Source organism: Ailuropoda melanoleuca, chromosome 15 (genome assembly GCF_002007445.2).
Source record: "Ailuropoda melanoleuca isolate Jingjing chromosome 15, ASM200744v2, whole genome shotgun sequence".
Classification (NCBI taxonomy): domain Eukaryota; kingdom Metazoa; phylum Chordata; class Mammalia; order Carnivora; family Ursidae; genus Ailuropoda; species Ailuropoda melanoleuca.
Genome location: NC_048232.1, coordinates 72,333,851 through 72,360,092, shown reverse-complemented (window position 1 = coordinate 72,360,092; position 26,242 = coordinate 72,333,851). Strand labels below are relative to the sequence as shown.

The 26,242-nt window shown below is 41.9% G+C and overlaps 1 protein-coding gene across 1 annotated transcript in view; it reads left to right on the top strand.

Moving 5' to 3' along the window:
* Positions 1–3,744: 3,744 nt before the first annotated feature.
* Positions 3,745–26,242, top strand: part of C15H12orf42 (chromosome 15 C12orf42 homolog) — a 148,939-nt gene continuing 126,441 nt past the window's right edge. Inside the window, exons 1-2 of the mRNA XM_034643408.1 lie at positions 3,745–3,755; positions 11,449–11,553. Of these exons, the coding sequence (XP_034499299.1) occupies positions 11,548–11,553 (6 nt within the window). The 5' untranslated portion in view covers positions 3,745–3,755; positions 11,449–11,547. The remainder of the gene's footprint in view (positions 3,756–11,448; positions 11,554–26,242) is intronic.

Genomic DNA, 26,242 nt, shown 5'->3' with positions numbered 1-26,242 from the left:
GGGGCCTTTAATCAGCAATCATACCTAAATATAAGTGAGCAATATTATATGTGAGTTTTATATGGCTTTTAATAACAACACCTGAATGCTTACATTTGATGCGGTGTGGGGAAGGGTCACCGTTCACCATAACTGACTATTGCACAAAAATTGGTGCTCCTGGTTATTAATTAAGGGAGCACTGGACCTCTCTCATCTGTGCCCTCCTTTTTGCTGTTTTTCTATATCATCCATTTGCTCCTCTTAGAATCCAAAAATCTATATTCTGAGATACAAGTCATACTTTACCTAGCCACTGCAAAGGAATTTGTGTTTTTTTCACAAACTTTTGCAAGTGTGGGAAGGTGTTGGCCATAATAACAGCTATAATGTGCTTTGTTATATATTATCATTTTAAAATCCAGATGTACCAGAGGTGACATTATTTTCCCTGAAGTAGAAGGACCATACGTATTAAGGAGTCACTCCATCTTCAAAATCTCTTTATCTTCCATTTCAGTACAACTGTCACTGGCCTAATTTAACTCCTCATTATTTTGTGCTTAGACAGTTTCAATAGCATCCTAACTGTTCTTCTTGGCTTCTTTCCATCCAAACTTGCATTGTCACGTCCAATAATGTTCAGTGATGACCCACCGACCATGACACTGGTTTTCAAAGAGTGTTCCAAGGGGCATGCTGGGTTCTCCAGCAGTGGCTAGGCAGTGAGATTGTGGCCAGAGAACAGGGTGTCAGGTTCTACTCCTATTTCAAGTAGGGCAGCTCTGTTTTGATCGATTTTATTGTATTTGTGTTCCTTGTAAGATTCTATTTAAAGCAAGCATTCTGCTGTTGAAAATTTATTCATCCTTAAGACAAAGTCCACCTTCTTGGCATGATTTGTAAATCCCTCCTCCACATGCCTCCACACTGGCATTCCATCTTCCTCTTTCTGTTTGCCTTACAGTGAATTGCTCACTCATCATCCCTTTAATAGTATTTCCTGGTGCCTTTGTTCATACTGTGACATCTTTGCCTGGATTGTCTTCCCTTTGTCTACTTGAAAACGACATCATTTATTCATTTAACTAATTATTGAGCGCCTGCGATGTCCATGCCCTGTTTTAGGTGCTGGGGACTCCTACCAATTCTTCATGGCCCGATTGATGACATTTCTGTGGTGCTATCCAGGCAAATTTATCTGACGCATCCTCTTTACTTCCATGATACTTTGTCCTACTGGTATTTTCTAATTAACTACGTGATGCTCTAATTTTTTTGTGTGTTTTTCTCTTTTTGAGAGAGGTATCCCTATCTTATGTATGGATATATATTTTTCCCTCTTATCATAGTACTTGATTAGTTGCTCAAGAAATGTTTATCGGATAAATGAGTAAAGAAAAGAGTTTTTTTTTTTTTAAATCTATTTACCCCTACTAAACAGTGAGTGCCATAAGGGTGGGATCTTTATCTAGCTTGCCTGACATGTGGCAGGTGTTCAATGATTATTTGTTGAATTGATGAAGAGTTCTCATCTCTGCTGTGAAGCCAGCAGCTGTCGGAATAGGAATAGAGTGGATAAAAGGCATTTTGAGGTGTTCTTGGTGTGGAAAGTGCTCCCTCGGGAGGTTTGTGGGGTTGAGAGTGCCCTGGGCATCCGCAGCTACTGTCTGTAACAGTCTTAGGCTGGTTACTTGTACTTCTGTTTCAGTTACCTTGTCGATAGAGAGGATGGTCGGACTCAGACTCATCCTTCTTTGAATAGGAATGATGCCATGATTCTATGATTTTGGAAGTACAGCTGACCTTTGAATAACATGGGTTTGAACTGCATGTGTCCACTTCTATGCAGATTTTTACAGTATTATAAATGTATTTTCTTCTTATGATTTTCCTAATAACTTTTTTATTGTCTAGCTTATTGTAAAAATACAGTATATATACATATAACATACAGATTATGTGGTATTTATGTTATAGGTAAGGCTTTTGGTCAACGGTAGGCTATTAGTAGTTAATTTGGGGGCAGTCAAATGTTCTATGTGGATTTTTGACTATGTAGGAGGTCAGTGCCCCTAACCCCCATGTTGTTCCAGGGTCAACTGTACCTTGTGAATCAAAGAGCCTGCCTTCTCAGAACTCTCAACTTTAATCCATGAAAGTCACAATTAACAGCAGTTTTGGATGGGTAGAATTTTCTTTATCTTTTAAGCAAGTTAATACATTACACACTTGTTTTTTTCCCTTCATCTATTATGTCAAAACACATGGGTATTTGTTTAATTGACTTTCTTCTCTTGCATATAAATGATAGGGACTGCAAATAAAATGGTGGCAACAGTAAATTTTAAAACCATAATTTTAATCATGAAATTAGTCTAATTTTTATGCTCATATCTAGAAATCATAAAAGGATGAGAGAAATGGTATTTGTTGATTCTGAGATTTTAGTTGGAGGAATGCATAGGATCGAAATTACCAACTTGTATTTAGTGTAACTTTATTTTATTTTTTTAAAAGATTTTATTTATTTATTTGACAGAGATAGAGACAGCCAGCGAGAGAGGGAACACAAGCAGGGGAAGTGGGAGAGGAAGAAGCAGGCTCATAGCAGAAGAGCCTGATGTGGGGCTCGATCCCATAACGCCGGGATCACGCCCTGAGCCGAAGGCAGACACTTAACCACTGTGCCACCCAGGTACCCCTGTATTTAGTGTAACTTTAAATAAGGGTTTGGTTAAAGAGAAGAAAAATGGCTGGACTCAAAGACAGGAGAAAATCTGAGAAGGTTAATGGACAGTTTAATAATTTCTTCAGCACAAATCGTTGACTGGAAAAAAGGCCAATTTCTCTGTTTCTTCAGAAAGCAGGACTGTAGGAAAAGGGTTGAAGTGACTAAGTTAGTCAAAGAAAGACTAGATTCTCAAGAGCTGCCAGCCCCTGGGAGATGTAACAAGACAGGTTTGGGGCTTGCTTGACTCAGATATCTTTAGAAACGGGCTGGGATTTTACCTGGCTGGGAATGTTTCAGATATGGGTCTGGGAGGTCCAGCCTGGGATTTGGTGAATGTCAACTTTCTGCTGCTTCAGGTTGTTCTGCAGGGGAATAAAAGTACTTAGCCGGCCCAGAAAGAAAACACGATCTATTACCATTACCATTAAAGCTTAATAACATGTTGCTTCTGTGGAGTCCATGGAAAACTTAGGTAAGGGAGTTTAAGGGGCATGGAATCCTTTGGCAGATAGGAAGGACCTTTGTTGGTGACTTTGGAGCAAATGTAATCCCAAGGCGGACACTCCTTTCCATCCACAGCCTCGCTCTGCCCCCTGCTGTTGGCTGAGTCGCTCATTGTACAAAAGCATTTCTAGTGAGAGGAACAGGACTAAGGGGATTTCAGGATTTCTGGGGATTTTCATCCCCAGAACCACTTTCTCCATGGAAAATAAACCTGTTCTGATAAACCTTGGGACCATCCTCCCCCAAAGAGCAAGTGTCACTCATATTCTGATGTCAAAGTCTCCCAGTCTGGGCGTTGGGCGGCAGACCAAAATATCAGATGAGCGGTGCGGAAGTTATCTGTAACTTAGGTGACAGGAGCCAGGAAGGGTCTGCCCGCCATGCGCACCCCATTGTGGTTGCCCAGCGACTGCGGGACGCTCAGAACGGCGTTGCAGGGGCGTTGCTCAGAACGGTTCCAGGGACCGGGTTGGGCAGGTCAGTTGCCCCGCAGGAGGCTGCAGACGCCGGTCCTGGGACATGGCCCAAGAAGCTCCAGGTAGACGCGAAGGTCACACTTCTCGCCTTTTGGGTGGGTTCAAAGGGCTGGATCTATTGCTGTCTGCTCCTCCTCGGGACACCAGCCACCACCGCGAGGGAAGGCGGCCCGGCTGTCTTTGCGAAGCCGGAGGGGCAGCGGCGAACCGCTGAGCCAGCCGCTGTGGTCGCGGGCCCTCTCCGCCCGGCCGACCGTCCCAGGCAAGGGGCGGCTGAGGAACGCCCCGCCCCCGCCGCCGCGGCCCGGACCGAGACGCACACGCTCCTTAATCCCCCCCCCCCGCCCCACGTTGCCCCGGCGACGGCCCAGACGAGCAGGTGATGCATTGACAGCGAGCAGATGGTCCCCCGCGGAGGCGAGCGCGGCCCACAATGCGCCCCGCGCGGCGATCCCACTGCCGCCCTCCCCCGCCCGGCCGGCCCTCTGCGGCCCGCATGCTAATACGGGGTGGGTGGGGGGTTCCGCGGGGGCGGGGCCGCGGGGGCGGCGGAGGGCAGGCCCCGCCTTGCTCTCTGTGGTCCGGCGGACCTCGGATTTCTGAACGCCCTCCCCAAATCACTGCGCCAGAAGAGTTCCTCTCTTTAAACTCAGTGAGAGACACTCTCCCCCCGCCCAGCCTGCTCGGGCTCTCTCCTAATTCTCCCCAAGTGGTTAATTTCCATTGAGATAAACGCTTAACCCCCTCCTTCCGTGCCCTTACCCGCACTCTGCAGCCCCTACCCGCATCTGCTCCCTGCTGGCATTTAATATTCAATCTTGGAAGACCAGAGGAATGGATTTACCATCACACCTCCCCCCTCGCCCTTGCCCCAGTCCCTGCTTCTAGAGTTGGCGCTGACACTTGCTAAATGTGTACAGACGTATTATTTATCTCACACCCCCTACCCCAGGCTTCGGGATCTCTTAGGCAGCTTCTCTTGGCCTTTCTTCCTGGAATTTCAAAAATAAATCACTCTTCCGCGTGACTACCGTGCTGCTCCCTCTAGGGAAACCCTCCCATTCACATACCCTCCTCCTCGCATTCATTTGACACCCCCCCCTTCTTTACCCTATTCACCGCTGTGTGGCAAATTGAGGAGATCTTATAGTAAGGGCATGAAAACTGCTAGGGCACTATTCACAATTTTAATACTAACTTCATAGCTGTCACATAAATTCATTCCCGAGCCTCCCCTATAATGGCCAAGAAGGAACTTTAAGGGAAGAAAAAAACCCCCCACAAAAAACAACACTGAAGACACTGCAATGGTGTCTTTCTTTGATTTGCAGGTGTTTTTTGAAACCATTACTACAGTAACTGCAGATAGTTTTTTCTGGCTGCCACATAGGGTGCTTTAAAAAAAATCCTCCTTTTTATTTTACAGTAGATAAAAAAATGCCAGTAGGCTTTAAAAAAAGGAATGGAGAGAAAGAGAAAAAGAGACTAGTGAATAAAGTTGGGATAATACCGGGTCACAGAGCTGTCGAAACTAATGTCATAGTGCGGCTGCTGGGCAGGAGTACAGAAAACTTCTTGTTTCTTGATTTTTATGGAGATTTGGTCTAAGGCACGGAGCACTCTCTGAACAGGTTTAGAACAAGTGGCAAAGAAAGACCTCTGTACAATAAACTCCCTTCTGATGGGCTTTATGCCCACAAACACCTGTGATTTACAAAGAGGTGTTGCAGAGGACAAAGGGAGGCGAGAGGGTCAGGCTATTGTGGGGAAATGATGCCTCATGTACCCATGGCCCTAAGGGAGGGTTGTTTTATTTTAAAACTTGTCTTGGATGCTTGCTGTGCGAACTCACAATGAGAAAAGCAGCATTAGACTCTTCTAGTGGCTCCTAATGACGTCTTCAGATGCTTCTAACTCATTTTGAACCTTCATTTTGATAGGTTCTCCAACTAGAGAATATTGTAGTTGCCAGAATTGAAGGAAGATCCGCTGACATAAATCTTGAAGGCAGGAAAGCTAGAAATCATTTTATTAGACTTAGAAATAAGTGTTCAGAATGCTCACTTGAGGGGTGGACAACATTTGCATTTATTAATTTTATGAACTTTTTTCTCTAAGGAATTTGGTAATTTTATGTCGATTTCCTTTCAATTTCTTTCCTCCTCTCCCTTCTCTTAGTTTTTGACTTTTCTTATGGCTTTTGCTTTCTCTCTGGTTTTTTTTTTTTGTAGTTTCTTTCCCTGTAATTTAGGGGGATAGGCAAAATATGAAAGCACAAGGGAATGACATAAAGAATTACATATAAGTCAGGGGATATTTCCTTTGGACAGGGTGGCCAAGGAAGGACTCTTCAGAGAAGATCCCCTATGTAAAACAAGTGAAAGAACAAAGTGAGGAGCAAGCAAATGGAGGCTTGTGCAGAGGCCCTAACGCAGGAAAGACCTTCAGGGGTCGTGAGTCACTGGGAGGAGTTCGTATGCCTGGCACACTGTGGGTGGGGGCGGCAAACTGTGAGGTCAGGTGGAGACATTAGTCAGGACCAGATCATGGGAAACTGTGTCAGGCATGAGAAAAGACTGGATTTTATTCTAAGGGAAATAGGGAACTACTGAAGGATTTTAAGTGAGGGCGCTGTGTATTTTAAGAAGATCATTACTGCTGCTGTGAGGAATGTGGATAGAATGATGGAAAGAGTCAAAAGTGTAATAGCTGGTTAGGGAGCTGTTAGAAGGGTGTGGTAATAACCCAGATAGGAAATAATGGTGTCCTGGATTAAGGAGATGCTAATGGGAATTAGAAGAATGGATGGATTTGGGACCTACCTTAGAGAAAGAAAGATAAGACGTGATGAATGAGAGTGTGTGAGTGAGGTGAAGGGGGAAAGGGAGAAACCAAGGAGAACACATAGGAGAACCAAGGAGAACAACTTGGCAGATGGTGGTCACATTATGGAGATGGGGAATGTACATTAAGGACTGAAAAAGAGTACGGATCAAGAATTCTGTTTCAACATGTTAATTTTGAACTGTTATTGAGGAGGCCAAACGGAGAGGGTAGGCTTAGGAGCAGACACTTGACTGGCCCTGGGCCATAGTCATTCCCTAAGATTCTCAGGATCAGTGATGTGGCTTGGTGTGAAGGCATGAGCAGGCTAGTAAGATGCCCTACCTCCTGAATCCAAAATGGATATCCTGAGACAGCTGGTGGGTAGTGTCAGAGGAGTTGTTGAAAAGTTATGAGCTGGAGGAAGGACTATTAAGGGTCGTGATCAAACGGTTGACATGAATAAGCAGAAACTATGAAACCTGGCTTGGGCGGGGGGTCGTAATTTGTTAGAGGGAGAGAAGGTGGCTGGGGGAAGCAAGTTCATGTGAAGAAGGTGTAATGTGTGACTAGAGTAACACTAGAGGGAAGATCTATAAAGCCATGCACTTGAGGTCTTTACAGTTGCTTTTGACCCAGACTGAATCTCTTATCTTAGACTGTGAAACACCGACATGCAAATTTCTGGAAAGGTGTTTTGAGAAAAAAGGACAAACCACAAACACATAAAATTGAGAATGGAAAGAGGTCTCTAATATGTTAGGGGTTATGTTTGGGAAGTCAATAATTCCTTCCTCCCGTTCAGAGTCCTGCTTTGTAGAGTAAACATCTGTTTTGCATCAACGTATCAGCTCTATTAATGTAGGCCAGAGGCCTCTCTCAGGTGAAGGGCTTCCTGGTAAAAATGAATTGGGGATTGAGGCTTGACTTTTAAACTAGATGGGTTTCCTACTCTCTCCAATCTGAATTGATGAAGATAACTCACAAGTCACAGTGGAGAAGCTGAGTAGGTAAAATAATGACTGGCAGGCATATTGGTCGAAGTGTCTGAATTCTGCTCACCAGATAGCCATCAGGAGCTTGCCAGAAACCAGGCCTGCTGTGTCTGGACACCAGAAGGCAGAAGAGGAAGCAAGAGGGCAGCCTGGGTGGCTTGGTCAGTTAGGCATCTGCCTTCGGCTCAGGTCATGATCCCAGGGTCCTGGGATCAAGTCCCACATTTGGCTCTTTGCTCAGCAGGGAGCCTGCTTCTCCCTCTGCTGCTCCCCCTGCTTGTGTGCTCTCTCTCTGACAAATAAATAAATAAATAAATAAATAAATAAATAAATAAATAAAACCTTAAAAAAAAAAAAAGAAGCAAGATAAAGACACACAATGAGAGATATACCCTTATTACTTTTTAAATTGTGTAACTCCTGGCAAATGTGGCCCAATTATTTCTTGAGAGGAGAGGTGTTTGTTTCTAAAATTTCTCTTGAGAAGCAGAATAGAAGCTACTATACCTATAATTCCAAGGAAATGGAATGGATAAACTAGTTTCCTCTTGCTAGATTACATATAAAGATTTAAAATTTAAGAAAACACTATGTAGAATTTTGTGGTGATACATCCAAAATTCTCACAAAATTATTATATTGTATTTATAGGCAAAATAATTAAAATTAACTCAAGGGGAGATGGAAGACCTAACTAGAACAGCAGTCATGACAAAAATGAAAAATGTTTTCAAATAATTAACTCTGAAAAAGGCTCTGAGCCCAGGCAATTTTACAAATGAGTTCTTTCGATGTTTTAAAGAATTAGAAGTTCCACTTTATAGATCATGTTGAATAAACTAATTGATGCCAAATAAGAGTAGAAATTTAATTATTAAAGGTATTCATAAAGATAAGTTGAAAAATATAATAAGGGTTTTCTATTTCTAAGGAAACTGTAGACTAATTATCTCATATTATTATCTAAACTGACCAAATATGCTGGATAAAATATTTTAAAAACCGAGTATCAATGGGTTAAGAACAGTGGAATAAACTCCCAAAATGTATAAGAAAGACAATAATTTAAAAGACACAATAAAAACTAATGAATCAGAAAATAAACATATAAACAAGATTGATAAAGATAAAAGTTGGTTCTTTGAAAAGGAAAATAAAATTGATAAGCCTCTGGCAAGATTTGTCAAGAAAAAGAGAGAAATGCAACATAAATAATATTAAGAATTTAAAAAAGAAGACGTATTGAATAGATTAAAAACAAAAGCGGATATTAATGTACACTTCAGTGTCAAATTTGGAAACTTAAAAAACAAAAATTTCTTAGAAAAACACAATTTACCAAAATGGACTCAAAAGAAATAGAAAAAAAAATAGCCCTATAACCATTAAATAAATTAAATGAATAGCTAAAAATTTTCTCACATGAAAAACATCAGAAGATAGTCATCCAAATATTTAAGGGACAGGTATTTCAATCCTATGCAAACTCTATCAGCAACCAGAAAAAGAGAATATTCTCCAGGTCATTTTAGGAGGCTTTCACAACTTGATAACAAAGCGAGGCAAGGACATTATAAGGGGGAAAGAAGTCAGTTTCAACATGATCATTAAAGGAATAAAAATATATAAAACAAAATATTAACAGAGAAAATCCAGCCATATGCTAAAAAGCAAATACATTATGACCAAGTTGTTTTTATTCCAAGAAGGCCCAGTTGGTTTAATATTGGAAATTTGATTAATGTAACATCACTTTAACAAATTAAAAGGAAAAATATGATCATCTTACCAGATGTAAAGAAGACATTCAATAAAATTCACCATTTCTTTCTAATGAAAAAGCAAACAAACAACCTACCCCAACCCCAAAGCTTTTGCAAACTGGAAATAGAAGGAATTTATTTAACCTGATAAAGCAATCTACAAAGAATAAGTAAATAAAAAATACAGCAAACATTGTATTTGCTGGGAGAAATGTTGTATAAGTTCCTGTTTACATCAGAAACAATCAGGCATATATAATTTTTGTAAAGGCTGAAACTTACGTTGTTTTGGTGGCTCCATTCCTTGAGCGTTAACACCTTGTCACGTGTCCATATCACCTTTTCTTATTTTTTGCAACTCCACACACCTCTTCTTTTCTTTTCCAGCATCTTTGCATGCAATTTCCCATCTTAACTTCCTTTTGATTGAAGTATTTCATAGTTCAAGCCTCAACTCTATAATTAAAAAATATGTACCAAAATGAATATGACAATAAAACACACAAAAAATTAAAGACTTAGAGGTGTAGGTCATTTTATTCTGAGACCTTCTTTTAGGTCTTTAATAGTTTTAGATCCATAGCAGAACCCAAAAGTAGGTATAGAGATATCTGATATACCTGACCACACAAAATCCTGGCCTCCCCCATGGTCAATGTCCTCCACCCGAGTTATACAGTTGTTTTAGTTGATGACCTTACAATGACACATCATTGTCACACCAAGTCCCTAGTTCCCATTAGGGTTCATCTTTGGTGTTGTACATTCTATGGGTTTGGACAAATGTATTAAAGACATGTGTCCGTGATTTTGGTATGATACAGAGCATTTTCACTGCCCCCCAAATCCTCTGTGCTCTGCCTATTCATCCCATCCTCACCAATTCCTGGCAACCACGATCTTTTTACTGTCTCCATAGTTTCGTCTGTTCCAGAATGTCATATGCAGTGCATATAGTTGAAATCATACAGTATGTAGCCTTTTCACATCGGCTCCTTTCCCTTAATAATATACATTTAAAGTTCCTCCATGTCTTTTCTTGACTTGATAGTTTAATTCTTTTTATTGATGAATAGTATTCCATTTTCTGGATACACCATAGTATATTAAACCATTTACCTATTGAAGGACATCTTGTTTGCTTCCAAGTTTTGGCCATTATCAACAAAGCTGCTATAAACATCCATCCAAGTGCAGGTTTTGTATGGACATGTTTTTAACCTCTTTGAGGAAATACCAAGAAGCATGATTGCTGGGTCATATGGTAAGAATATGTTTAGTTTTGTCATTTTGAAAACCTTTTATAGCAATTTATCAAAAGTGTTTCTCAATTTCACTAGGTTTTCCCTCTCTACCTACAATATCCTGTAAATCCTAATGATTCTTAGAGCTCACAGGGGCCTGTGCAAGCAACCTTTATCTGCTTTAGTAAATAAATAATAAATGTGTCTGTAGGAAAGACACAGATGTCCACTATTACCACTGTTGTTCAACACTATTTTAGAGTTGTAAGTTAGTGCAATAAGATAAGAAATTTAAAGTATAAAAAATTGAAAGGAAGAAACAAAGCTGTCACTATTAGCAGGTGATTAGCAATTGTTCACGTCAAAACCCCCAAATAATCTACAGGCATATAATTCAGAATTAATATGGTAGTTGAGCTAGCTTGCAGTTTTAAAAGTCTATAAAATTGGGGGAGCCTGAGTGGCTCAGTTGGTTGAGTGCCGGCCATCAGCTCAGGTCATGATCCCAGGGTCCTGGGATTGAACCCCGCGATGGGCTCCCTGCTCAGTCTGCTTGTCCCTCTCCCTCTACCCCTTCCCCTGTGCTCTCTCTCTGTCAAATAAATAAATAAAATCTTAAAAAAAAACAGTGTATAAAATTGAATCACATTTCTATACCCTGGAAATTATTAGAAAAAATTTAACTTGAAAGATATCATTCATAATGCAAAACAACCAAAACCAAACAAACAAAAAAATCCAACAATACCTAGGAATTTATCTTACAAAAGGTGGTCATGAACTTCTTACAGAATGGTATAAAATTTTATTGACAATCCCTGGAAAGAAATATATTCATAGTTAGGATGGCTCAGCTTCTTAAAAATGTCAGATTTCCCCATTGGTGCATTATTGTAAGCCTGCTCTTCTTTCTCCATCCATCATTTATAGGGAGTTGAACTCACCAAATGGACGTCTAAGTGACATACTATGGAGCAATGGGAGAAGAAACACTCTTGCTGACCGTATATCAGACCCTTTGCAACGAGGATGCAGGTAGTGTATGAGAAAAAATACACTTTCATATTTTTTAGCTTCATTTCGGCCAATAATTTTGATTCTTGATTTAGTGCCATTTGTTATATTTTGGAACATTCACTTGGTTTCCATGTTTACCCGCGTTATTGTGAATTGTAGCATAATTTTACATGCCCTCATAAAGTACATGTATCTGTGCTGCCGTAGGACACCTTATGCCTCGGCTAGGAAAACCCGGAGACACAGCCCATGTTTCCTTTACCATTCTCTCATTTGTGTATTTGTAAGGTGACCCCAGACCATTTTAGGGTGGGACGTGCGTACTCACTTTAACGTAACTGATGCCGCTTCTGACAAGTTGTGTAAGTCAAGGCTTTTCAAGACAGAAAAAAACTTCCTGGCCTGGAAAGAAGGCAAGAATCCTCTGGTAACGTAGAGAACGATACTATATGGTTTTCTGTGGCTCCTGTAACAAAACGCCACAAATACAGTGGCTTCAAACCACAAATGTATTATTTTACAGCTCTGTAAGCCCTAAATCTGACATGGGTGTTACTGGGTTAAAATCAAGGTGTTGGCAAGGTTGCATTCCTTTCTGAAGACTTTAGGAGACATTCCATTTCCCGTCCTTTTCCAGCTTCTAGGGGCTACTTGCATTTCGTGGCTCATGTCACTTTTATGCCATCTTCAAAGTCAGTAACATCAGATGGGTCTTCCTCATATCACATCACTCTAACCTCCTCTTTTACCTCCTTTTTAACCTTTTAAGGACCCTTGTGATTATCCATCTGGGTAATCTAGGATAATGTCCCATCACAGGGTCCTTAACTTAATCTCATCTGTGGAGTCCCTTTTACTATGTAAGGTCACATTTTCTCAGGTTCTGGGGATTAGGACATGGACATCCTGGGTGGGGGTGGGCAAGCTGTTTAACATTGCTTCCTATCTCCTTCACCTGCTCACTCCGCTCTGGCCACACTGTTACACTCCAGACTTCGTACTCACTGTTCCCTTGGTGTAGAATGCTGTTCCCTTCAAGGATGTTCTCTTTAATTTGTTCATGTCTCTGCCCGGATGTCCCTTCTTCAGAGGGCCTGCCTCTACTTAAAGTCCATTCTGTGCTTTTCAACCTCTTAATTATGTTTCATTGTTCTCCATAATGCCTCTCACTACTCTCCAGCTTCCCTTCTGGAAAGTAAGCTCCTTCTATATAACTGACTTGATCCCTTTGGCTCCCATTACCACCCAGTGTCTAACCTAGTGCCTGGCACGTAAAAGCTCAAGTAAATGCATGAGTGAATCAATTTCTTACTTTCATCCTTTGCTTCAGTGAGCTGGACCGAAGTGAAATCTCTATAATTCAAATTAATAGTTGAATTCAAATTGAAGTACAAAAAGTATGACCATTCCACTTAGTTATTTCACTGAGACCACTCTTTGAGTACATAGTCTAAGTAACCAGACCACTAACATCAGTGAGTGATGAACTCCATGTTCATCGATGTTATGTTTCTGTGAATGCGCCTATTATTGCTTATAAATTTGGAGACTAGGGATTGATAATAATGAGACAGTAATAATTACCATCATCTTTGTTGCCATCTATGGAAATGCTTTCTAAGTGCCCAGGTACTAAATCCTTTACGTGGATTATTTTAATCTTCTCACTCTGTGACATCACAGATCATGCATTTACTGTTTTGTCTACCCCGGAAAAGTATTCCCCCCCCCCACTCAACACCTCTTTTGGGAAACTACTCTTACCCACTCCCAGTGAGTGAGTGGTTCTAGGGGTAGCCCAACCATAGTACCCCGGCTATGGATGGGTGTATGACCTTGTCTGGACCAATCAGAGTGGGAGTCCAGAGGTTGACAGATAACCTCAGTCAAGCCGATCAGAATTCTTCCCATCAGTTTTTGAGCTCAGGCTGGGAAGAGAGGTTTCCTTTTTCTCTTGGGCCAAAAACTGCCAAGGATATGAGCCCACAGCTGCCTGTGGTCTGTGGAGAAGTAAATCATCAGAGAAGATGGAACAGAGATGGAAGTTGAGAAGTCCTCACTTACACATTATACATTTTTCTCTGTTTTATAGATGAACAAACATATCTCAGAACAGTTAAATACTGGCCAGAGCTCAAGTAGCTGGTAAATAGCAAGCATATGAGGGAATTTGACCCTAAGTCAGCCTAACTGCAATATCCATCTTTTCTTTCCCTTTGCTGTTCTATGTCTTGGTACCCCAGATTCATAAATCGAACTACTCTTGCCATTCTACCCGGTTTCTGAAAATACACGGCAGGAAAAATGCATGCTCTATAGTACTAGTAGGGAACAATTTTTTAAAAAATCATTTACACATCTTATATTCTGATACGTTTGTTCACTTGAGGCTCAGGGACTAGCTAGAATGACAGATAGGCTCCATATTTTGTACTAATTCCAGTGGGATGGGAGTGACTACTTAGACCTTAGTGTTGAGAAGGATTCTGAGGCTTCATCTGGGCTAGCAGAAGAGGAAGTGAGTGAAGACATGAGCTACTCATTACCTCTATGTCTCATAATGCTTGATAACTTGGATTACGCTTTGCAACTACTGAGCTATACATTGTAGCATATACGGTTTTCAGGGAGTGTTGAAACAAGGACTCTCATTTTTCAGTTCAAAGAATGTTTCAGTTGTTAGCCAGGGGCTCACCAGTGTACCAGACCAAATCCCTTAATAGTCTCTTCATTAACAAATACCTTCTTCTACTAAACTCCCAGACAGTCCTGTCCCACAGTGATAGGGGCAGCAACATGACCTGAATTTTTAGATTCTAGAGCTGAATGTCATTTACTGGGATCCCTCTTTTCTGGTGAGGGGGAGTTAAATCACAGCCACCCTGAAATATTGCCATGCACTGGTATTGTTGAACATTTTCTTACAATCAAATTAGGCCTCACATTTTGTTGGGTGGAAGTTCCATTTCTTCATCTTTAGCCCAAGTTACTTAGCAATGGCCAATCAAACTATGCACCCACCATATTGTTTTGCATGTTTGACTAGAACATTGACAGATTAATAGGAAGGGTAAATAGCAGAGCACAACTGCAGGGGCCCAGTGAGGGGCGGCAGGATTGACTGCTCCGGACTTTGTTGTGTTTGCTCAGAGGAAGCCGCAGCAAAAGCCTGCTGGGAGGAGGTGACCCGGGTCATGGGCGTTTGTTTCTTGTCTCTATAGAAAACAATTGTCTTCTCAGTGGAAGATGGCTTTTTCTGAATCTACATGGTTCCACCGAGGAGGAAGCATTTGCCATTCTGGGGTGCTTGCTTAAAACACACACATACAAATAAAAAGGCCACACAAAAGTTCAAATTTACTGTATTCCCCCAGAGAATCCTTTGTCTTAGGTAAACCAGGAGAGAAGTCTAACTTTGGAAAGTTTATCTAGAGGGTCTCTAAACCTTCACCTCTTCACAGTTAACTCCCAATATTCGATGTCTATGAAGTTTTTATGAAGTTTCAAAACGATCCAGCCGTCTTCCCATACCCCCGGTTGATGAGGGCGGAATCCATTAACATTTAGCACTGTTGACTTTGTGGACTCTAGCTTTGCTGGAAAGCTATTTTGATCTCAAAATTGCTCTCTTTGGAATTAATATGAATGAAATGTGTTAACGGTGAAGAAAAATCTACTTTGGGCAAAACTGAATCAACCAAAAGTAGTGTAGTGGCTTTATTTAAAAATGAGAACTATGTTTCTGGTTGATAGATTTTTTTGAACATGACTGATTTTACATTTGCTGTGTTATAGGAGTTTTTAGAATAGGGTTTACTTCTAAGATTGCAAAGGATTCCACACTGATTTTTGATTAATATTTCTTGATCTTTCTCTGTGTCTGTTTCTCTCTGTAATACATATAATACGTAATATATTTTGTAAACAGATAACATGTAATAATTATTATTGCTTTATACATTATATCTATATTCTATCTATCATCTCTCTATCTATCTACCTATCTATCTATCTATCTATCATCTATCATCTATCTATCTAATCAGCCAGACCTTCTTCTTCTGGATTTGGTGGGAAAGAGGTGTGGACCGATGGCACTTTACAATTCCTCCTTTTGGTACTTTTAATTAATTTTGCTTTGTCATGCCCGGATGGCTGTGAACTGTATTCCACCATCTTTCTCACCTTCACTTCCTTTTCTCTCTTCTCTACCCTTTTGCTTACTTTTCTCTTCTGCCTTCCATCTCCCTAGAGCTCAGGGCTTGGGAATTGTATGGAAGTGTTACTGGTGGTTGGTGGAAGCCATTTCAATTCCTGGCTGTTTACTTCAGATTCCATTGAGCTTTATGTACCTCTTCAGCAGAAAACCCACCATGGGGGAAAAACACAAACTCAAAACACTCCGAGGAATAAAAACTTTTCATGACACTAAAAACTAGGACCAATCTGAGCATGAAGAAAAACCAAGCCAGCTGCATTGATATGAGAAGCACCCTTTTATTCAGTTAAAATCAACCGACTTGGGCGCCTGGGTGGCTCAGTTGGTTAAGCAGCTGCCTTTGGCTCAGGTCCTGATCTCGGGGTCCTGGGATTGAGCCCCACATTGGGCTCCTTGCTCAGCGGGGGGGGTCTGCTTCTCCTTCTCCCTCTGCCTGCTGCGCCCCCTGCTTGTCCTCTCTCTCTCTCTTTCTCTGTGTCAAATAAATAAAATCTTAAAAAAAAAAAATCAACCAACTCTGTGCTCCAAGGATAGTTCTTGTTCTTAGGGAGCTGACAGTCTTGGGTTGAGGCATGGGGGACAGATCATTATCCAGACAGTTACAAAACAGCACACCCAGTGCTGTGGTAGAGTGACCCCAGGAGGCTGTGGACAGGCACAGAGGGGGCACCAACACTAATTTCTCAAGATACTGGAAGACACATGCATAATTGTGTGCCTCTGTACTGTAGCTTAATTTAAACTCCTTTGCAGGGCATAAAACAAAGAGCAACTATCTAGCTGATGCCTGGATTGTAGACACGTGATAAGCCATGGGGAAAGAGCACTTGAATGTGGATGTAGAAATCACATCCATCACATTCACTGTGTAGAGTGTGGGCCTGACCCTGATCCTGGGACTCTATGAAAACCCGTGGAATGAAAGATGGATGACGCAAAGTCCAAAGACCTTAATTACCACTTATCAGCTGTGTAACCTTTAGCATGGCCCTGGGTCTCTCCACGTGTCCCATTTCTTTACCTATCAGAGGACTCTATAATGTCTACCCGTGTTCCAGTATGATCAAGAGTCAAGTCCTATCTGTTGAGCACTACTATGTGGGAAGTACTAGTCCAAGGATTTTTCACATGTTTCACTCATTTCATCTCCACAACAAAAATAGGAAGAAGGTAATATTATCCCCACTTTACAGACGATTATGTGTCACCAGTTTTTTGGTGGATTATAAAGTCCTGTATCATTTAAATAAAAGGCATTGCCATTAATATCATTAATATTTCCAAAGGCAAAACATGGGACTAGTCCTCTAGGAGGTCCTGTTTGTTTTCTGTGACTCTATGGCTGTCCCACACTCAATTCTCACTGTAAGAATATTTTTGGCATCCATTTTTAGTAAGGATCTTTGGATCATAAAGAAGTAAAAGCCTTTTGAATTTTCAGAAAGAAAGATAGGTCTTTATTTTGAGTGTACATGTCACTGGAATTGGAAAGCCAGTTCCCAAAGAACTAGCAGGACTGACTGCCACGTGAGGGACCAGCTTCTCTTTGACTCTGTGTGGTGGACACAGGGCCTCTGCCTCCCCTAATGAGTCCTCCATTCTCTTCTCCCTTCAGTGACATCTTTGGTTTTTTTCACCATTGTGCTTTGTCTGTGGTCACCAAGGCCCCTCCAGCCCCAGTGCTGTGTCATGACCTTTCAGCATCTTCTCCCACTTCTTGGGGTTACCTTCCCGTCATCCTCATTCTAGCTTCTGACATTGGTCCAGTGTATTTTCTCATGCGAGGTCATGTCATGACTCTTAAGTCACTGATGGTCTGAACAGCTGGAGCGAGGAGGGACCAGCTGTGTTCTGTGCCCTCGAGCCTACTGGGAGCTATAGCCAGTGCCCTTCTGGAAAGAGGAGAAAAAGGCAAACCCAAGATGGCCATCTGTCCTACATCTTATTCCTGCCCAGCAACTAGATCTAGTGTGAACTGAAGCATCAATTTTATTGTTTGTTAAATTTACCCAATAGGGCTTTTTATTGAAGAGTCTCCCATTACAAAGGAGAGAGGTAGATAGAACTTTTTTAAAAAATTATTTTCAGAGGTAGAATTTAGTGACTCATCAGTTACATATAACACCCAGGGCTCATTACATCAAGTGCCCTCCTTAATGGGCATCCACCCACCCACCTCCCCTCCAGCAAACCTCAGTTTTTTCCCTAGAGTTCAGCATCTCTTACGGTTTGCCTCCCTCTCAATTTTCATCTTATTCTATTTTCCCTTCCCTTCCCTATGTCCATCTGTTTTGTTTCTTAAATTCCACATTGAGTGAAATCATATGGTATTTCTCTGACTATTTTGCTTGCATAATACCCTCTAGTTCCATCCATGTCATTGCAAATGGCAAGACTTCATTCTTTTTGATGGCTGAGTAATATCCCATTATACACATGCACGTGTGCGTGCCCGCCCCCCCCCCCCCCCACATCTTCTTTATTCATTTATCTGTCGATAGACAGCTGGGCTCTTTCCATATTTTGGCTATTGTAGACATTGCTGCTAGAAACATTGGGGTGCATGCAGCCCTTTGAAAAACTATGTTTGTATCCTTTGGATAAATACCTAGTAGTGCAATTGCTGGGTCGTAGGGTAGCTCTGTTTTTAACTTTTGAGGAACCTCCTTACTGTCTTCCAGAGTGGCTGCACCAGTTTGCATTCCCATTAACAGTGTAAGAGGTTCCCCTTTTCTCTGCATCCTTGCCAACATTTGTTGTTTCCTGACTTGCTAATTTTAACCATTCTGACTGGTGTGAGATGGTATCTCATTGTAGTTTTGATTTATATTTCCCTGATGGATAGAACTTTTAAGGCTTGTTTCTAACTGAAAAAAAATTGAATGAAAACTTTGGTTTTTAACCTATAGGTAGCGACCTTCAGTTTAAAGAAGAAAATGTTTTGGGGTAATGACTTCCCAGATTTTAAGTCCAATTAGAGAAGGTGCAATGATTTTGTAGTGTCCATGTTGTGAACAATTAGTAGCAGGTTATGCAATTGATTTGATGGGTTACTACCTACATTTTAACAATAGAAAATAAACAAAAGAATAGAGGTCAATGTGCTGTGTACATGATAAGGTATTCATTGTTTCCTGACACTTTTATTGTGGTAATCTATGTGTGGCAGTGTTCACTGGTCATGATACATTTCTAACCATGGGATGTGACCAAAAGACGTGAAAACTACTGATAGTGGTAAACACCTGGGTCTGGGGTCCTATACTCCTGGTTCAAATCTTGACTCTACCATTTTGGAGCTGTGTTACTTTGCCTCACTAAGCCACAGTTTCCTCTTCAGTAAAATGGGTTAAGAAGACTTAACTCATGCAATCAAGATGCTAAGATAATATGGGGAAAGTGTTTAGCATATCACTTACCTGAATAGTAGCTTTTTTTTTTTTTAATGAAATTGACTCCTGTTAATTGTTTACTTGATTGAGTATGGGAAGTTTCTGGAAATTCCCTACATTCAAGATGTGGATAGGCATCAGGAACTGGGAAATGGATGACAAAAAAAAAAGAGCAGAGAAAACATTTGACATTTTCATGTCATCTGGAAAGTCCATTTCTAGGTCCCCTTGTGTTCTACATGATTCCAAGTCTCCTTTTCAATGCAACCATCAACAATATTCATGGTAAATATTTTTAGGAATGCCCCCAATCCAGTCCTCAGAGATTTTTGAAAGAAAGGCAGGGGAAACGGTAGCTCACGGGCTGTGTAAGGGAAAGGAAAGATGGAGAAGTGTTGTCTTAGTTCATTAGGATGGTTATAAGAAAATACCACACACTGGTGGATTATAAGCAACCAAAATTTATATCTCATAGTTCTGGAGGTTGAAGTCCAAGATCATAGTGCCCTCATGGTCAGGTTCCGGTGAGGGCCCTCTTCCAGGTTATGGACTGCTGATTTCTTGCTGTGTCCTCATGTGGTGTGAGGGGACCTCTCTGGGGCCTCTTTTATAAGGGCCCTAATTCCATCCATAACGCCCTCATGACTTAACCACCTCTCAAGGGTCCCACCTCCTAAGACCATTGTGCTAGGCATTAGGATTTCAACATATGAATTTGGGGTGTGGGGGAGCAGGCGCAAACCTTCGATCATAGCAGTAATGCAATAAGAGGGGGGTATTTCAGCTACTTACTGTTACACAACCAATGCCTCAAACATCATGCCATAAAGCAACAGTCATTCTGTTATGTTCATTAATTGTGAGAGCCAGGAATTCAGCCAAAGCATAGGGGGATGGCTTGCTTTGGTTCCATGATGCCTGGGACATTAGCTGGGAAGACATGAAAGTCACGGCTGACTCAAATGGCTGGGTACTGGACACTTCTTCACTCCCCTGTCTGGCATCTGAGCTGAATGACTTGAAGGCTAGAACTGTTAGTCAGCACATCTCCCTGTGGCTTCCCCATGTGATGCGAATTTCTTCATTGTGTGGTGGCCTCAGCGTGGTCAGACTTCTTATATGGTGGCTCATGGCTCCCAGCACAAGTGTTCCTAGCAGGTAGGGAGGAGGCTGTATTGCTTTCTGTCACTTAGCCCAGTGCATCATGTAATATCACTTCTCCTATGCTCGATTTGTCAAAGCAGTCACGAGCTTGCCCAGATTCAAGGGGAGGGGACATAGATCTCCTGGCATCGGGAAGAATTTGTGACTCTGTTCTAACGCCATGGCAGGGTCAGTTGGAGAGGCATCTGAATGCAGAAATTAAAGTGATTTTAGATGGGAAGGGTGGTATCACCAGGAGTCTTCAGTCGGGCCCATGACTTTCATGTTCTTGCCATAAAAGGGCCACAGAGACAACTTGGGAGGAAAGACAGAGAGGCAAGAAGGAGTCATTTATATTTGATTTTAGGTTGTCACTTGAGATATTTTCAGGATGGGCTGAACTTCCCCCTGACAACTGGCTCTGGTTAATTCAGAAACAAATCCGCATTTTGTGACCCCTCCCCTCCAAAAGCACCCTCTCGGAGAGGTGGAGGGTGGTGATGAACTGCTGGGAGCGGGAGTGCCTGCCTCGTGCACTGCTGTAAGGACGTGGACAACGGAGGGGGACAAAGTTTGTCTAAGGACCATTAAAACTCCCCCCCATCTCTCTGTTCTTTCTGCATTTTAAAGTAGGCTTTATTTTTACTAAAAATCTCTACTTAACAGCAATGGGATGGGAATTAGAACAATTCTTGGTTTTAGTTCCAAGTTCATCACCAAATGTTTGTGTGACCCTGGGCAAACCACTTTACCTGACGGATCATACGCTCTGTGAGGTCACTTTCAGTTCTCAGTGACTGGTTTTATGCCTTCCCAAATGCGCCAGATATGTTAATTTAATGAGCAAACCAAGCTATACATAATGCATTTTGTATCCATAAACTGAAAAAGTGACTTTCCAACTGTAATTTTGCCTGTCAAATGAGCACAGATTAAAAACTGAATGTGGCTGAAGGGCATTAATATGGGACTCCTGTTCTGTCTAATGGCTGCAGCTTTTCTGGAAAGCAATTTGACTTGATTTTTTGTACCAGGTATGTTGACATGTCCGTATCTGTCGATACCATTCATCCCTTCTGAGAATGCATCTTGATAAAATAGAGTGTGAGACCAAGATTTCTGTACAAGGACGGTCCCTACAATGTTATTTGTAGTTATGCAATAATGAGAGCCACCGCTCTGATCCACTAACAGGATCATTCTATGACTTACAGAGTTTACAATGATATTAGGTGGCTATAAGAATCCTATTTTCAGAACAAAAAAGGATTCATTCACAATAAAGTTGCATACAATAATTAAATTCTGTATAGAAAAAGACTGGAAGGGGACACCTGGGTGGCTCAGTCGGTTAAGTGTCTGCTTTTGGTTCAGGTCATGATCCTGGGGTCCTGGGATGGAACCCCCGAACCAGGCTCCCTGCTCAGCAGGGCGTCTTCTCCCTCTCCCTCTCCATTCCCCCTGCTTGTGTGCCCTCTCTCTTTCCTGCACACATGCTTTCTCTCTCAAATAAATAAATAAAATCTTAAAAAAAAAATACTGGAAGGAACTGAATCAAGATGTCTAGATAGAATTATTGGTGATTTTGTCCCCTTTTGGGTCTTCCAGGTTTTTGAAAATCTATAATGAGTGTGTACCTTCATAATCAGAAAAGAAAATGAATAGTATCGATAGATGTCTGTTACATATCTTTTTTCTTTTTTGTCGTGTTCTTGACAGCCTGCCCCAAAAGAGAGCTGTCAGGGTAAGACCTCTCAGAGTTTGAGTGTCCAGAACACCAAGCCTTCTGCCTGACCCCTCCCCAAACTCCTGGCTCCCTCTCACCCCAGCTGGGCTTCTCTCCCCAGGCGCTGGCTCTGAGGCTGTAAGGTGGGGGAAGCGGGCAGGGCAGGGGGGTCCTACAGGTCCAGGGGAACAAAGTTTAGGAGGGGAGCTGTGAGTGGCTATGGGAGCCTGCAGGCACCAGACAGCCTGTGGGGTGCGATCTCCCTGAAGAAGGCCCCAGATCTCTACGACTATTAGCTGGATTTTACTGCAGTAAATTACCCCAGCTCTGCAAGAACATTAACAAATTACCATGAAAATGCTGTCCTCACCAGCACCAGTGTCTCTCAAAGGCTCACTTCAGTGGGGTTTTTTTGTCTGCTCTATAAGATTCACTTGTTAGTTCTACAGAAAAGGGGAGTCTCGAGGTAATTTGCACTTTGGCTGAATTCATCCACCCGTTTTTTTTTTTTTTTTTTTTTTTCCCCCCATAGGGTTTGTTTTTACAGCCAGGCCTCTGGATGCTTGTAAAAGACAGGAGCAGTTCTGTGGGCTCTTGAAATGGGGGAGAATTCCAAAGTCGTTGCCTTCTGTTAAACACCAAGAACGAGGAGATTGCCTCTTTGTCACGAGAGTGAGGGGTCTGAGTTAAGAACAGTGAGAATTTTACCTTTAAAAGTCTGATCAGGACACAACCGCAGGTTGCAATGTGCATGCAGTTTGCCTTCTAGAAGTTTGCTCTCTGGGTGATAGAATTACTTAGCCATTCTATGAATAACTGTCACATGCATTACGTTTACAGAGCTTTGGAGAATAAACCCCTTTCTTAACCCAGCAAGTCCTAAGTTGTGTAGGGGCTAAGTCTGGGATTCAGAAGGGCTGGTCCCATTTACGAGGAGAAAAACTGTACTTTATACATCAACTCCTCTCTGAATGCTAGCATTTTAGGCTTTTCTGAACATTACATCTCATTAAGATGTAAAAGCAGGCTAAAAAAAATCAGGAGGGTGGTTAGCAGGTTATGAAGTAGAAATAGTATTGAAAATAAGCATTTATGGGCCGAACTTCTATTCTCAATGAGAGTTTTATTCTGTAAATGCAATCACATTCAGAAATAAGTTGTTTTCCAAAGTGCGTTGAATGAAACTTTACCTGTCTTGTATCTATCAATGAAAGTTTGCTGTTGCATTGTTTCCATTTTAAAATGGAAGCCTCTCATCAGGTCAATCGGCCAGTCCTGGGTAGAAAAAACTGTAGCTTTCCTGCAGTCTTTTCTAATCTGCAGACAGATATATTTACCGACCAGAAGGGTTCAATATGTGCTTTAAAAAACCAGCAAAATGGACAAAAAAACAAGAACTTCTCTCCCCCCCAAATAAACAAATAGCAAATAAACAAAAATCCATCAAAATAGAGAAGTTTGGCTTTCTGTAGTATGTCAGAAAGTTTGTAGTCAGAACAGCTGGACCACAGCATACCCGAAGTTTTGCAGCTTTAAAAAACACATTATTTTGAATTGCATATAGCAGTGGGCACCATGATCTTGCTAATGCTTTCAGTTTCAAAATATCTTAGTCCTGTCTAAGCCTTTTTGGCATCTGAGCTCTTCAAATGGATGCTATTTATTGAGAGGCAAGCAGCCCAAGGGAAATAAAATGTATCTGCCACCATCGGAGGTCTGCAGGTGCGTGGTCCCCTGGTTGCAGACAAGAAGAGCACCTGTGCTGAAAGGTGCTTTCTCAGCCTGGTGTCCGCCCCTGGTCGTGGAGGGCCCACAGTCACTCCTTCGAAGGAAACCAGGGCAGAGCAGGCTTGCTTTTCAGCCAGGACAAGCCAGTGTCTTTGAAGAGACAGGGAGGGAGAAAGAGGGAGAGAGAGAGAGAGAGAGAGGCCCTCCATGATGATCCCAGCTGTTTGACCTGAGATTCGGTCAGTACCTTCTTCTAATTGTATTCAGAGATGGGGAGCAGTCTCCGAGCCCATCGTGTGCAGAGATTCATATCCACCAATCATTCAGCAGAAATCCCCTCTCTCGGAGCAAATACCTTCCTGTCTACCCTCCCCACTCCCCATGAATGAAGTGATGGATACTTTAAGTGATAGTATACAATGGTTACATGATGATTTGGTCTATATGTGTATATTTTATAATTCTAATAAACAGTGAATTCTACCAAATTTTATAAATAAAATTCTGGTAAATATATGGGATCTCATCAGTGATCTACATTTAGAGCGAAGTGCTTTCTCTTATCATATTATCAAATTTGTAACAGAAAATGACAGTAGTGACTATGTTGCTCAGGTGTTTGAGGGCTTCAGCTGATATGGTCTGCACCGGGTTGATCTCAGCGCGGCTCCCTCACACACCTGTGCTCAGCTTTGAGTCAGTCTGTCTTTTAGGCAGCTCTGCTGATTTTGGCTCAGGGTTTGGTTGGCTGTTGGCTGATCTAGAATTGCATTGACCTGGAGGGCTGGGGCGACCTGGCTCTGCGTTATGTGTCGTTCAGCCTCCAGCAGGCTAGCCAGGACACATGTTCGGGTAATGACGCCGGGCAAGAGTGAGCAAGTTCAATAGTGCAATGCCTTCGAGCCTATGCTTGTGTTTGCATTTGCTAGCATCCCATTGGCCAAAGCAAGTCACGTGGCTGGGCCTGGCTTTGAGTGGGAGCTACTACACGTTACGTGGCAAAGGGGCACGGATCCAGGGAGAGATATACAGGTAGCCGGTAATGCAATTAACCACATGGGATAACATTTTGAAATGTTATATGATTTATTTTGCATTTTTGAGAGTTCTTGCTTTTCTACCCCCTCTATCCCTTGGGGCTAAGCTAAATTTTAACATGGCATTTCAGAAACAATGGCGTTGGAGGCCAGCTTTCAATTGTGAGTCAGGTATCTGAGAGAGAAGAGAGCCTTTTGCATTCCAAGAGGCTTTCCTAGCAATAGGGTTGGCGAATTGATCAAAGCTTTATCATTAGAGAGTAGATTGGATCCTGGAAAAGATTATCTGGCAGCTTCCTTCCAGATAGAGAAGAGATGGAATCACTTTCCGAGCTCTGGAGAGTGGGCGGGGGAGGGCTGATGAGATATGGAAGGGAATGCCCTGTGGATGATGGGCTGTGAGAGAGAGAGAGAGAGAGAGAGAGGGAGCAAAATGAAACAGTTCTCACTCGAGAGGGCTATAAGCGAAGTGGAGCCCTCAGTGAGAACCTGGGTTCAGATAGAACAGTCTTCTCAATATGTTCTTCCAGATCAGCATCATCAGTTGGGAACTCGACAGAATTCCAAATCCTGGGCCCCACCCCTGACATACTGAATCAGGACCTCTGGGGTCGGGCTCAGCAATATGCGTTTTAACAAGCCTGTATTGGTTATGTGCTGCTGTGTAACAAATTATGCCCAAACTTGGCAACTGAAAACAACGGACATCATCTTACAGTGTTCGAGGGTCTAGAATCTGGGAACATTAGCTGGGTGCCTCTGTTTCAAGGTCTGTCATCGGGCTATAGTCAAGCTGTTGGCTGGTCTGCAGTCATCTTGAGGCTGGTGTAGTCTTAGAAGTGATAAACAATGACTTCTGTGTTCTATTCCTAAGAAGTGAGTTGTGATTTCAGCTCACACTGGAAGGTATTACACAGTGTGTGAATACTAGGAGTGAGGGATTGTTAGGGACTCTTTTAGTGGCTGTCTGCTACAGAGTTTTCTAGGAGACCCTGATGCACTTAAAGTTTGAAAACCACTGAGTTACAGTAAGAGGTCAAGAGGACCATTCAGAAAAGAGTCTGAGAATATAGGGAATTTTGTTCACCATGGACCATTGATTCCAGAAGGCACAATGGAAAAGCTTAGCGTTGTAGTTTTGAAACATTTTTGATAGCATCCCACATTAGAAAATATATTTTTCATCCTATCTCAGTAACACACACACACACACACACACACATACACACACCCCTGGCCCTCCTCCCCTCAATTGCACATAACAAGATTAATCTCATTACATGTGATCTATTTCTTATTCTATTTTAGCCTATTTTATTCTTTTATGTTCAGTCCCTTTGCATTGCATTGCATTGCATTCCATTTTTCTCTAAATAATTGCTGATTGTATCCCACTAAATTGACCCTATGATATACTAATAGGTCATAACTAGCAGTTATAAAATATTTAGGGGAGGTAGAA